This window comes from Saccopteryx bilineata, chromosome 5 (genome assembly GCF_036850765.1).
Source record: "Saccopteryx bilineata isolate mSacBil1 chromosome 5, mSacBil1_pri_phased_curated, whole genome shotgun sequence".
NCBI lineage: Eukaryota > Metazoa > Chordata > Mammalia > Chiroptera > Emballonuridae > Saccopteryx > Saccopteryx bilineata.
Genome location: NC_089494.1, coordinates 212463461 through 212476468, shown reverse-complemented (window position 1 = coordinate 212476468; position 13008 = coordinate 212463461). Strand labels below are relative to the sequence as shown.

The following is a 13008-nucleotide window of genomic DNA, read 5'->3' as shown; positions in this document are numbered from 1 at the left end:
TCTCCCCTATAAGTTCTTACCACAAGGAAACCAAAAAAAAATTTTGGAACTGGATGAGGTGATAGATGTTAACTAAAATCATGAACACTGTGTTTGTTGGGAGGGCCCTTGTCTTTTTATTTCAGTTTAGTTTTAAATCACAAAGCTACCTCAGATATGTACATGTATGAATTCAGTGATTAATGTATGATTATTTCGTACTTACAAACTATTCAAAAGTAATAAATTATATTTAACTTATATACAACAAAGGTAACACAAACTTTTTTTCCAATAAATCATTTCACACAGGTATATGCTTAAGAATCTATTTAATTGTTCAAACTGTGCCAGAGAATACATATTTGGAATACACATTTTGTTAAATTTAATTACAACATTGATGATTTCCAATTGGAATTTCATACTATCTTGATTATCCAAAGAAAGTAATTTTATTTAAAAAAATCTGTGTCCAAATCTGCTACCAAATCTGTTTGTGTCAAAACATATTTTCAATTATAAATTTAATGATGTCACTTTCAGCTCACTGATTTCATAAACAATAAAGTTAGATCTCATTTTAGTTACTTTTATAATATTTCTAAAACAGGTTTTCCAATAATTTTTCTAATGGAGACCTATAATTGACCTGTGTTTACATATTGCTTTCTCTGCACAGTTTTACTCTTTTTAAAGAGAATAACCTAGAATGTGCAAAAAAGCTCTGGCTCTCCAAGGCAAAGCAAAAAGAAAGATGAAATTTAATTCTGTATCCTGATTTTTAACCTTGAGTTTTATTTTCTCCCCTTACATATTACTTTAAATGTTAGAAATTATATTCTTAAGAACATATTTCATGCAAAGATATGTAAGAGATTCAACATTTAGAATGTAAACATACAATACTTCAAGTTGCGAAGTAATTACTTGAGAAAAATAACATTGTTACTATTTCAATTACTTGGGGTGGAGGGAGTTTTACATTATCAAAATAATGTATGGTTTCAAATTCGTTGGTATTCAATTTATTGATTTTCTGGATCAAAATGGAGAGCCTTTCAAGATAAGGAGCTGTGAGGTCCGCAAGGACTTCAATTAGTCAGGGTAGCAGGATTCCGGGGTCAGAGCTGATTCCACCATTATGATCTTGCCGTCATACGAGAAGGGGATCCTGTTGGTATAACACTTGTTTCTGTCGTAAGTGTAGCAGACCTCATTGTCCTCATCACAGATATTGCTCTGGGAGACAGTAAATACTTGATTTTCCAGTTCCACTTCTGTAGGCTCACATTTTTTACAGCTGAAAAACAAATATGTGCATTAGACAATCCCCATTAAAGGCTGCGGCAGCATCTCCGTGACAGTACATGTCATCCAGACTCAGTCTGCCCTGCAGCTCTGACCTGACAGTGGACAGAACGTGACTCCTGGTAGAGATCAGCTGCTCTACAATACAGAATAGCGTATGGCATGTGTTTAACCTTTACTATAAAACTGAGTCAAAAGTAAGCCACATTACAAATAAAATATGTTTAGTCTACACTATACAGCAACTTCTCTGTTAGATTTATTACCAACTGTGTACTAGGAATAAACAAATTATTTATATTGGCAAAGGAAGAACTTTTTTTAAATTGCTTATATTGAATTCTACAGTTTCCAAAGAAAAACACCTGCATGTTAATATGTCTGAAATCCAATTACTGAGCTATTAAGACAAACTGGCCCTTCTTGTACCAATGGTAAAAGTTTCTTCTTTAGAATAAATTTATACTTAACTTATATCTGTGATAAAGTTTGATGATACCTAATAATTAACATAGGCATTAGTGTACTTCAAAAGTTCAAATTATATTGGTAAATGTTTACACCCCAACATATCTACTAAAGCATTCTTACTAACAACCTAATTTTTAAAAGTTATTAACTTGTATATATGTATTAGTATGAAGGAAAGTCTCTTACAGGTCGGACAAATGGTACACAAATTTGGTTCTCATTGGTGACGTGGGATCAGAAATATTCTCCCTGTTGGTCAGAGGGACACTAAAAAAAAAAAGAAACAGCAAATCAAAATAATAAAACTAACAGATACTGCTATTTTTTGGTAACAGATTGCCAGGACAGCACTTACTCTTTCATCAGGACATTTAGTACATTTAGCAATCCATAAGCACTCCATAATGATACTATTACTATATTTTAAGCATTTTCCATTCTATATAAACCTCACAAATCCTCTGTCAATGATCTCTGTTTAATAGGCAATTCCCCATTTCCCTTTAACAATCAGCTCAAGTTTTACCCTCCCTGTGATTTTACTTTGACCCCCCTCTCCACCCCTCAATAAATTCCTTCCTCTGTATCTCATTACAGTTCATATATCTGTATTATAACAAGCGCCATGTCATAGTCATTTGTCTACAGAGCAGTTGCTTCCCTACACTATGTAAATTTCTTGAGGCAAAACCATTGAGGTATTTCTATAGTGCCTCACTGCATGTGTGGCACATGGAATCAAAGGACAGATGTGAATATTACACACATTTCTGAGATGCGTGAATTATAAATCAGAGAAGTTAGAAACCTATCCAAGATCACACAACTACAAAGTAGTAAAGCTGTAGCTGGAATTCAAATCTCTTGATCAGTCATTTCCACGAGAAATCAGATAATGCTTATCAACTAGTTCAGGTAATATCATTAACTTCTACTCTTTTTCCTCTATGTCATTATCCTCCTCATGTGCACTCGTCCCTACCAAAAAGATACAAACCAAGAAAAATTTGTTTCCTAACTCAGTGTTTGGCAATAATACCCCTATAAATAGCCAAGCAAAAACTTACATACCATTCCTGAGTCCTCCCTTTCTGTTAAAATGTGTTTTTAATCCATCTCAGAGTTCAACTGATTCTCACTTTTTGCAGCTGTGAAATCCACCCTCCTGGTTCAGGACACCACCACTTCCGGCAATACCCTCCCTTCAGTCTCGGCCCCTCCAATGCATGAGCATATTATTGCCAAAACGGCCTTTCTAAAATACAAGCCTATGGAGAAAAGGAACCCTCGTTCACTGTTGGTGGGAATGTAAAGTAGTACAACCATTATGGAAGAAAGTATCTTGGTTCCTCAGAAAACTGAAAATAGAACTACCTTATGACCTAGCAATCCTTCTACTGGGTATATACCCCAAAACTCAGAAACATTGATACGTAAAGACACATGCAGCCCCATGTTCACTGCAGCATTGTTCACAGTGGCAAAGACATGGAAACAACCAAAAAGCCCTTCAACAGAACACTGGATAAAGAAGATGTGGCACATATACACTATGGAATACTACTCAGCCATAAGAAATGATGACATCGGATCATTTACAACAAAATGGTGGGATCTTGATAACATTATACAGAGTGAAATAAGTAAATCAGAAAAAAACGAGAACTGCATGATTCCATACATAGGTGGGACATAAAAACGGGGGGGGGGAGGAATGGGGAGGGGGAGGGGGAGGGGCACAAAGAAAACTAGATAGAAGGTGACAGAGGACAATCTGACTTTGGGTGATGGGTATGCAACATAATTGATCGACAAGATAACCTGGACATGTTTTCTTTGACCATATGTACCCTGATTTATTGATGTCACCCTAGTAAAAATTAATTAAAAATAAATAAAAAATAAAATACAAGCCTAATTTCCTTCTCTGCTTAAAGCCTACAGTGTCTCCTCACAAATAACAGGGTGTCCTCATTAATGCCTTTCGCTCTCCAGCCTCGTTGCTCAGCATGCCACCCCCTTTACACTGCATGCCAGCTTGCAATTCCACAAATTATCCATGCTTTGAGCATCTCTGAGTCTTAGCAACAAAAACAGGAACAGTTCTAACATTTATGGTTTGCAGTGTGCCTGGTACTACACTAAACACGTTACATGATGATCTCACCCAGTCCTCTCAGCAACGGTTTCCTTTTCCTACAATGATCTAGCTCGCCCAGGAACCCTGTCACTCCCCACACGCCTCCCCAGGTAACTCCCGTGTAGCCAGCTGACAGCCATCATCCGCTCCCGCCACTTCCTCCAGACATTCTTTCCTGCCTCCTCTGCCACTCTGCACCTGCCCCAGGATTGGACCGGGTTTGTTCTAACATCCTATGCCTATTCTTGTCAAAGCATTCACAATACTGTATTACAATTGACTTTTTAACTATTTATAGCTCCCTAGTCAACTGTAAGTTCTCCAGTGGCCTCCAACTCTAATCCTCAGTGGCATTTAGTAGCACTTAATAAATGTTTGTAGAATGAATGAATGGATCTATTCTTTTTCTTAAAAAAATTTTTTTCCATTGATTTGAGGGGAGAGAAGGAAAGACAGAGAGGCATCAATTGTTGTTGCACTTAGTTGTTCCATATAGTTGTGCACTCATTGATCACTCCTCATACGTGCCCTGACCAGGATGGGGGTGGGGTGGGGGTGGGACCCGTGACCTCTAGCCCATGGGTCAACGCTTCATCCACTGAGCCAATCAGCCGGGGCCTGGATCTATTCTTTATTATATTGAAAGGCTCTACTAATATCAGAAAAGCCTTTAAATATTAATAAAGATAAAGGAATATAAACATGTATTAATGTCTGCTATGGGACAAATAAACACTATTCTAGACGCTTTTACCCTTGATCACATTTAATCCTCATAACCTGATAAAGCATATTTGTATATCAACATACCATTATTCCTTTTTTGTAATATAGGAAACAGGCTCAAATTAGTTAAGAAACTTGCCAGAAGTCACATCATTAGTAAGTGATGGAGTTGGGAATAATGCCATAATGACATGCAATAACAGAACTTTCAGAAAGGAGATCAGAAAACCATTAATAGATAGCAGGCAAAGTAGATGCAGTAACTGAACTATCTGAATTCAGAAAACAATATAATATCATAAAAAGAATAGTCATAAAAGAAAAAAATGAATTAGAGAAACATGGAGTGCCATTTAAAAATTCTGAAGATTTAAACAAAAGACTGTGCCTCATCTTCAACATGGTTTAGGTGCCAATATCATAGGAATGCCATCCCTTCGAGTTACATGCTTCTCCAATTTTTCTATCTCTAATAGGGAGCTGAGTGGTTTAGAGTCTGAATGGTCACAGAAAACCTGCTAGAGGAAGACATATCTGAGCTAAGACCTGCAGGGTGAGAAGTCAATCAGGCTAAGAGGGTCAGGAGAAAGGGTTCTTCAGCAGAGGAACAACATATGCAAAAATAGAAGAGGAAGAGAGCACAGTGAGCGTGGAAAAACAGGGACACTACAATATTCCTGGATTTTCAAACATAAGGTGAAGAAAAGTCAACAGAAGAGCCTGAGAGTTATGTTCAAATGCCGAGACATTTAACGAGGTTGGGTAAACCAGCAAAGGTATTTTAAGAAGTATAGTGACATAATGAAAACTGGCACGTAGGTTAGCTGGATAAATAACAGCAAATACTTTTTGAAAATATGCCAGGAACGATGCATTCTCTAAAAGGGATAGATCTCAATTTATCTTTACAATAGCCCTATGAAATATATATTATTTTCCCCCTATTTAAAGAGGAAGATTAGAAGAGATAAATAACTTGCATATAAGAGCACATAATTGTTAAGTGACCCAACCAGAACTTGAAACAAAATTTTAAACACATTATATTCCTCTTCCACTGATTAGATGGAATTGAATGCTACATTGTTCCAATAAAAGGTACTAGATAGGAGGGAAACTGTTGAGGCAAAAGTGCTCACTTTACTGATTGGATCCAAGAGAAATCTCATTTCTTAAATATTACTAGTACTTTGGCTATTGAAAATCATAGTTTATAATTTGGACTGTGTGTAAAATGAAATGAATTCCTGAAGTCCAATGTACAATTGAAGACTAAATCAAATTAGCCAATTTGATTAGTCTATACCTTTACACAGACAGCTAAGTACTATGTAAAATACTCTGTAGTCCAGATATGGTACAAAGTAAGACTTCTAGTGTTATCTCATGTTTCAGTTTGAACTGATCAAGAGCAACTAAAAGTTCTGATTCAAATGGAAATAGCTCCATCTAAACCAGGCATGCTGATGACTAGATCTAAACCTTCAGCTGTAATCATTTGATCTAGCTGGCTGGTTTATGACTGGTTTTAGGCAATGTGAAACCTTGTTCCTACTCCCAACTTGTACATAATTGTCTCAAGCCCATTAACCAGATTCAACCTCATGTCAGGTGCTACCCATCAAAAACAGGAGCAAAGACACAAGCATTACATGCAAACAATAGCTAGTATCTCCGCTTACAACACAGAAAGATGAAATATAGAGTACCACGTACATAATTCTGATGTTTCTCTCCACAATGTCTTCACTAGGATTTTCAGGAGAAGGGATGATCCTGGAAGTAACGCGGGCACACTTACATTTGTTGTCAGCAAGAACAGTCACTTCCTCTTTGTCTTGGGCTTGAAAGATAAAATGTATTAAACACTCTTAAACTTAATTATAGTCTTCTTTTTCAAATAAATCAGGTTATTATAATATAATGATTCAATCAAATAAAAGAATACGTGCTATAGAGCATCTGCCCGGCATGTGGAAGTCCCTGGTTCGATTTCTGGCCAGGGCACTCAGGAGAAGCGCCCATCTGCTTCTCCACCTTTCCCCCTCTCCTTTCTCTCTATCTGTCTCTTTCCCTCCCACAGCAACGCTCCACTGGAGCAAAGTTGGCCTAGGTGCTGAGGATGGCTCCATTTGCAAAGGAGCAACGCCCCAGATGGGCATACCATCGCCCCCTGGTGGTCATGCTGGGTGGATCCCGGTCGGGCGCATGTGGGAGTCTGTCTGCCTGCCTCCTTGCTTCTCACTTTGGAAAAATATTTTTAAAAATTTAAAAACAGGTGCTATATTAATGTTTCTTATAAGATTTATTTTAAAAGCTGTAGTATGTATACATGTAAAGTGTTATAATCAAAAACAATTCAGAAAATATTGAGAAGTACAATCTCTATTTAATTTAATATGTATGAATGCAAAAAGAAAATTATAAATGAATGAATACACAGATGATCATTAAAGCATTACCTCCGAGTGTCAACCTTTACTGTCTAATCTGAGTATTAGACAAAGAGGTCTGGTAAGTGTGAAGAATAAATAAAGTTTATTAATATCTGGATTTAGATCAGTTAACAGATATTTGAAAAGTTAATAACAGCTTTATTTAATAATGTTAATTAAATAATGATGATAAATATATTTTTATTCCTATAATTTTAGCTAAAGCAACCTTTAAAATTTTCTCCCATCAAGCCACAACTGAAAAAAAAATAGCACATAAATTCAAGTTATAAAGGATAAGTGACTGCGATAGATATCACTGTTACTGGCAGTCTATTGCGGATATAATACCAGAACAGAGAAGATCTAATTGCAGTATTTCAGTCTTAATAATTAAAGTCATTACAAAAACATTTTAAGATCATTATTATTGTACTTATAATTGTTTGAAGTGCTTTATAATGCATTATTATGTCATTATTCATAACTTCTTAATAAATCTTCTGATGAAACTCTGTACGGTATTGGAGAAGAAGCATTATGAAGTCAACTCAAGACAATCATATAACTCATCTTAACATTTTGAAAAGTAAAATAACTAAAATGATATCCTCTTCTCTACAGCTGTATTCATGACTTAAATGTTTTTCTCAATAAAAAATAAATAAGCCAGCAATGCCTGGCCCCCCAAAATTGAATCAAGTATGTGACTTGACAATTAAGTCTTAAATAGAATATATCTATATTTTATTTATAACATATCATTTATTTTCTAACTGCAAACCTAGTGGAGAAAACTAACATTACTTCTGTTATATAAAAGTAGTAGGCAGCCCAATATACCCACTAGAAAATGTGCAAATACTTTCAATTCACCAAGACTTGTAACATTCTAACATTCTCTCCCCCTGAAAGGCAGCATTTTTCCTAATAAACTTATTATTAAAGATGGTGCCTTACATTATGCCTTATGTTATTCCAGGAGCACCTGAGACCTAGTAGGTACTCAATAAATAGTTATCACATTAAATTTAATTCAGTTCAAACAAGTAAGAAAATAGATTTCATAACACATACTATATATGAACATAGTTAACTTACTAAAAGGTGATTCTCTTACACAGGCAAAATATTTATATGATAGTAGTTAGGAGTATGGGCTATAGGATCAGAGGGCCTGGGTTCTACCTACTATGTGCTTTCTGTGTGACCTTAGGTAAGATATTTGGCCTCTCTAAGTCTCAATGGGTTCAACTGTATGTCAGAAATTATAACAGTAGCAATCCTTAAATGGTTGTTGTAAGAATTAAATAGATAGTATATGTAAAGTAGTCAGCATAATGCCTAGAACATAAAATGTGCTCAATAAATGATAGCTCATACATGTATACATGTGTGTTTGTCTACTTATATAAATATATGTATGGATACATATACTATACATATTTTACTGCTATCTTTACATTGTAAATATTATTTAAAATTTGTTATTCTTAATGCTAAATTAGTATAAAATATATTTTAAATGATCCTTCTTAATCATATCATACTCAATTTTCAAATAAGAATAATAAGCTCAGTAAGTATTAAAAACAATCCAGCCAAATTAAATCACTTCTAATTCATGTGCCCTTCTAGATGAATGGCAGTTCTATATTCAAAATGTATTCCATTTTCTAGTCCTTTGAAGGGTTAATAAACAAAATACCTGAAATATAGCCATCAAGTTATAGGTCCTGTAGACCATTAAACATTGTTAAAGGGTCATAATAAATCTGTAGGCTCATATCCAGGAAAGTTTTTAGAACTAATACTAGTCTATCTGGGGAAATAATATCCCAATGCATTCTATGTTGTATTACAGTAATTATTACTTCATTTTTCCTGAATACTGATTTTCAAGATTCAATATGGATATTCATATAAGTAAAGCTATCAATACTTACCCAGAAATATATATATTCTTATTCTCTAGATTATAGAAGGCAGACAAGTAAGAGAAAAGAAAAGAAATAAAAAGAATTATAATGCATCTTGTCTGCATAAAGATCACTGCCCATATAAAGATTAAGGCATGTTAGAAAAAAAGTAACCAGCTAGCTAGCCAACCAAAGAACATACATTAATGTTTAAATCTGAAGAATAGATCTGTGTTACAGTTTTCCTTTTATCCAGATTTATTTTCAAAATACCACATACCTGTCACAAGAACAGCCTTAGTGAAAATGGCCAGAACTCCCCAGAAAAGCAAATGCTTCTTCATCTTGTCTTCACTTCTTTTGTGAAAACTGGAGCTAAAAATGTCAGGGTTAAGGTGTGTGGTCTATAAGGAGCGTGCAAATGATGGTGCTTCTGCTTTCTTAAAATAACGCTCCAGGCAGCTAACAGACTAAAACCAATCAAAACTGCGGTTGGAGTCTGAAATTTTAATACTGCTAATAGTGCACTGGAAAGAAATATATGGCTCCAATTTACCTATTTTCTTCCAAAGCATCCCCCAAAAGCTATGCTTTGACTCTGTATAACTAAAGCAGAAGACTAATAATAATTTCAAGGTAGGGGTCCATTAAGAATGTTTAAATAGGGTTTTCAACTTTATTACCTAGACAAAGTTTTCTAATATGTATGACATCTGTTGTGCTTGGAACAATAAATGAAGGAGGATAGATGAATTAAAGCTCCTTAAGGTCCCAATTGCACCTTATGTCAATTATTTCCTCTAGTCCTTAATTAACCAAGCTATATCATATATTAAACATATTCTGAATACTTTCAGTTATTTTATAAGCTTAAAGGTAGAATTGCAATTAGAAACAGGTGGAACTAGATATATCAGTTGTCACATTTTAATTTGATAGCATTAAGACAGACCTTGTATTTGCTCATCTAATAACACCTTCCAGAATTGTAAGCCCATGAAATGATTTTCATTTGAGATGCCTCAACAGGAAACAGAATCACTGTAGTATTTCTTATAATTTTTTTATGAATTAATGCAAAATACAAAAATCTAAGCTTTTGGACAAAGTGTCTGCCTACTCCCATACCACCACTACCACTACCTCAACATGCTAGAATTTTCTGTCTCTTAGGTTTCTTCCAAGAATATGTTGGTTATATTTACACGCAACATCAAATCTATGTTATTACTACTTTTGGTTCTTCATTCTCTAATTTATTAAGGGTCTCCTAGAATTTTGAGAGGTACCACAGAAATGCTTCGGGATCCTAAGGAGGCAGGCAGATTTCATAATAGAAAACAGCAGAATGAAAGCTCTGGAGTTTAGCATATAACTGTTCTCCTTCCATTAGTACTCACTGAAAGTCCAGCAACAACAAAGTGTCAGGTTCTGGAATACACAATATTATATACTATCAAATTTTACTTTCATTTTAATTTCCACTATCATAGCATTCAGAAAGTATCTGGGGTTAAGAAAATATACTGGACTCACATGAACAATCATACCTACTAGAAAAAGAAACAGATCTGAAAGCACATTATTTTAGTTATGTGGTCAGGATGGGCAAGCTAATGCTGACCACTGACGAGCTCCTCATCGCTAATGGTAGTTTCTAAATAACTGGTGTATTCCATCACTCTGAAAAAGAGTGATCAGAAGTTAGCTTGATACTTTTTAAAAAATTATTTCCTTGAAAATAAACTCAAGATTAGACTGCCTCCCCAAAACAACTGGATAAATTCCTGGGGACAAATGAAAGCTTCTCCCAAAGCTTATTTATCTATAAAAGCAAAGACTATTGGATATATAAAACCTAAAGATAAACTCTATATCTGATGTTTATATTTTTTCCATCTTAAAGATTTTTTTCATTTCTATTATGTAAACTATGCATCTAAGAAGTTATTTGAATAAAATAAGGTGTGGAGATCCAAGGGCACTCTGGCTGACAGAAGAGGTGCCCAGACTTGTGATACAGTATCAGGACCAGTGTTTTGCTAAGGGTGGTCCAGGGATCCTCTTCCCTACAATCACGGGGACTGTAGGCACAATAAGGGTTTCCTGGCTACACCCAATCAGAATGTCTGGAGATGTCATCTCAGAATATGTAGTATTTAAAAGCCAGCCAGATGATTTTTATGCACACTAAAATTTGAAAACTAGTAGACTAGAAGACAGAGTTATTGTGAGTTTAGCTACATGTTCTATATTTTCCACTAAAAAAGGTTTATTTTTCACCTGACCAGGCGGTGGTGCAGTGGATAAAGCATTGGCCTGGGACATTGAGGACCTGGGTTAAAAACCCCAAGGTTGCTGGCTTGAGCACAGGCTCATCCGGCTTGAGCACAGGGTCACCGGCTTGAGCAAGGGGTCAGAGTGGCTCAGCTGGAGCTCCCGGTGAAGGCACATATGAGAAACAATCAATGAACAACTAAGGAACTGCAACTATGAGCTGATCTTCTCATCTCTCTCCTTTCCTGTCTGTCTCTCTCATGCAGGCGTGCGCATAAAGAAGAGAAAAGGTTTATTTTTCTACATTCATACAAAGGATTCTTACAGTAAGAGGTTCAGTGATAGATTCATCTGGATGGAAGAGGTCTTAAATTAATTTAGTCTTACCTTTTCTTCCACTCAAGTTTTGTTTCAATTTTCTATATAGCAAACAGTCTGAGTTCAGCATTTGTTTAAAAACCACCCGGAAGAGGTCAGCGCTGCACTTCCTCTGGCACAGCCTATTATATCTGGGATACTCAAAGCATGACAATGACTGTCCTCTCTGGGACACAGAATGCACTCTTGTTATCCTCTTCTTGTTGGCGACTCCGCGGTCTCTCACTGAATTCTCCTCCATTCTCAGCCTTCTTTTTTCTCTCATCCTCTCCCTAATTAATTTTATCTGATCCCATAGCTTTGCTTTTAGGACATGCTGTGACTTTCAAATGGATAATTCTAGACTTTCCCTTGCCCGCTGAGGTACAAACTCCTATCCAACTTTCTGTTTATTATACACACGTGGCTGCCAAACAAGTATCTAATACAGAACCAGGCCAAACAGCACTCCTGATGACCAAGCCACCCTCACACTACTTATTATTCCAGTCACTTTCTGTCTTTAGTCTTCCTCAGTCGATGGCACCTACCTGGCGCCTCAAGCCAAAAAGCTCTTCTTTGGTTCCTTTTTTCTTCTCTCCCATATTCAATTTACCATCACGTCCTGTTGCTTTTATTTCCAAAGTAAATCCCAAACTTATCTGACTTTCTCCATTATTTTCACCACCATTCCTGTCCAAGCCTTCATCTCTTTTTCAGACTCTACAATAGGTTCAGTAATAAAAAGTGATTTTTTCCTTTGTCCGGGCATTGGCAACCAGGACTCACAGCTAACAAACAACAACGGCTAAGTACCCCAAATTCTAAAGAGAGTCAAACACTTCCTCCAGGGCTTACCAAGAAGCAACAGAATGCAACTCACTGCCATCAACCACCTCCCCACCTCTCCCGAGCTAGTATTTGACAAGGAGAGGAGAATTCTGTACTCAATGGGGTAAGAATAGTCTCTTCAATAAAAGGTATTGGGAAAATTGGATAGTCACATGCAAAAGAATAAAATTGGAACCCTGTCTTATATCACTCACAAAAATTAATTTGAAATGGATTAAAGACTTAAATGTAAGACCTGAAACAATAAAACTCCTAGGAGGGAAAAAAAAAAAACAGGGAAAAGTTCCTTGATATGGGTCTTGGCAACTGATGTTTCAGGTATAACACAAAAAGCATAAGCAAAAAAAAACAAAACTCAACAACTGGGACTAAATTAAACTAAAATGCTTCTGCACATCAAAAAAAGAAGAAGCAATCAAAAAATATTGTAAAAATGCAACTTATGGAATGGGAGAAAAATTTGCAAACCATATGTCTGATGAAATGTTAATACATAAAATAACAAGATACACAACTAAGTAGAAAAAAATTGATTTAAACA

General features: G+C 35.7%; 1 protein-coding gene across 1 annotated transcript; it reads right to left on the bottom strand.

Moving 5' to 3' along the window:
• Positions 1-294: 294 nt before the first annotated feature.
• Positions 295-9419, bottom strand: JCHAIN (joining chain of multimeric IgA and IgM). Its single transcript, XM_066232817.1, has 4 exons — positions 9262-9419; positions 6344-6470; positions 1948-2028; positions 295-1282 (listed from the first exon to the last, which is right to left on the bottom strand). Exons 1-4 carry the CDS (start codon positions 9323-9325, stop codon positions 1078-1080), a joined length of 477 nt encoding a protein of 158 aa, XP_066088914.1. The 5' UTR covers positions 9326-9419; the 3' UTR covers positions 295-1077.
• Between the last annotated feature and the right edge of the window lie 3589 nt (positions 9420-13008).

Coding starts and splice junctions, on each gene's coding strand:
- JCHAIN (XM_066232817.1), bottom strand. CDS start 9,325: ATGAAGAAGCATTTGCTTTTCTGGGGAGTTCTGGCCATTTTCACTAAG. Junction 6,471..9,261: donor TAAGGCTGTTCTTGTGACAG/GTATGTGGTATT, acceptor TTATCTTTCAAG/CCCAAGACAAAGAGGAAGTG. Junction 1,283..1,947: donor GTGTACCATTTGTCCGACCT/GTAAGAGACTTT, acceptor TTTGTTTTTCAG/CTGTAAAAAATGTGAGCCTA.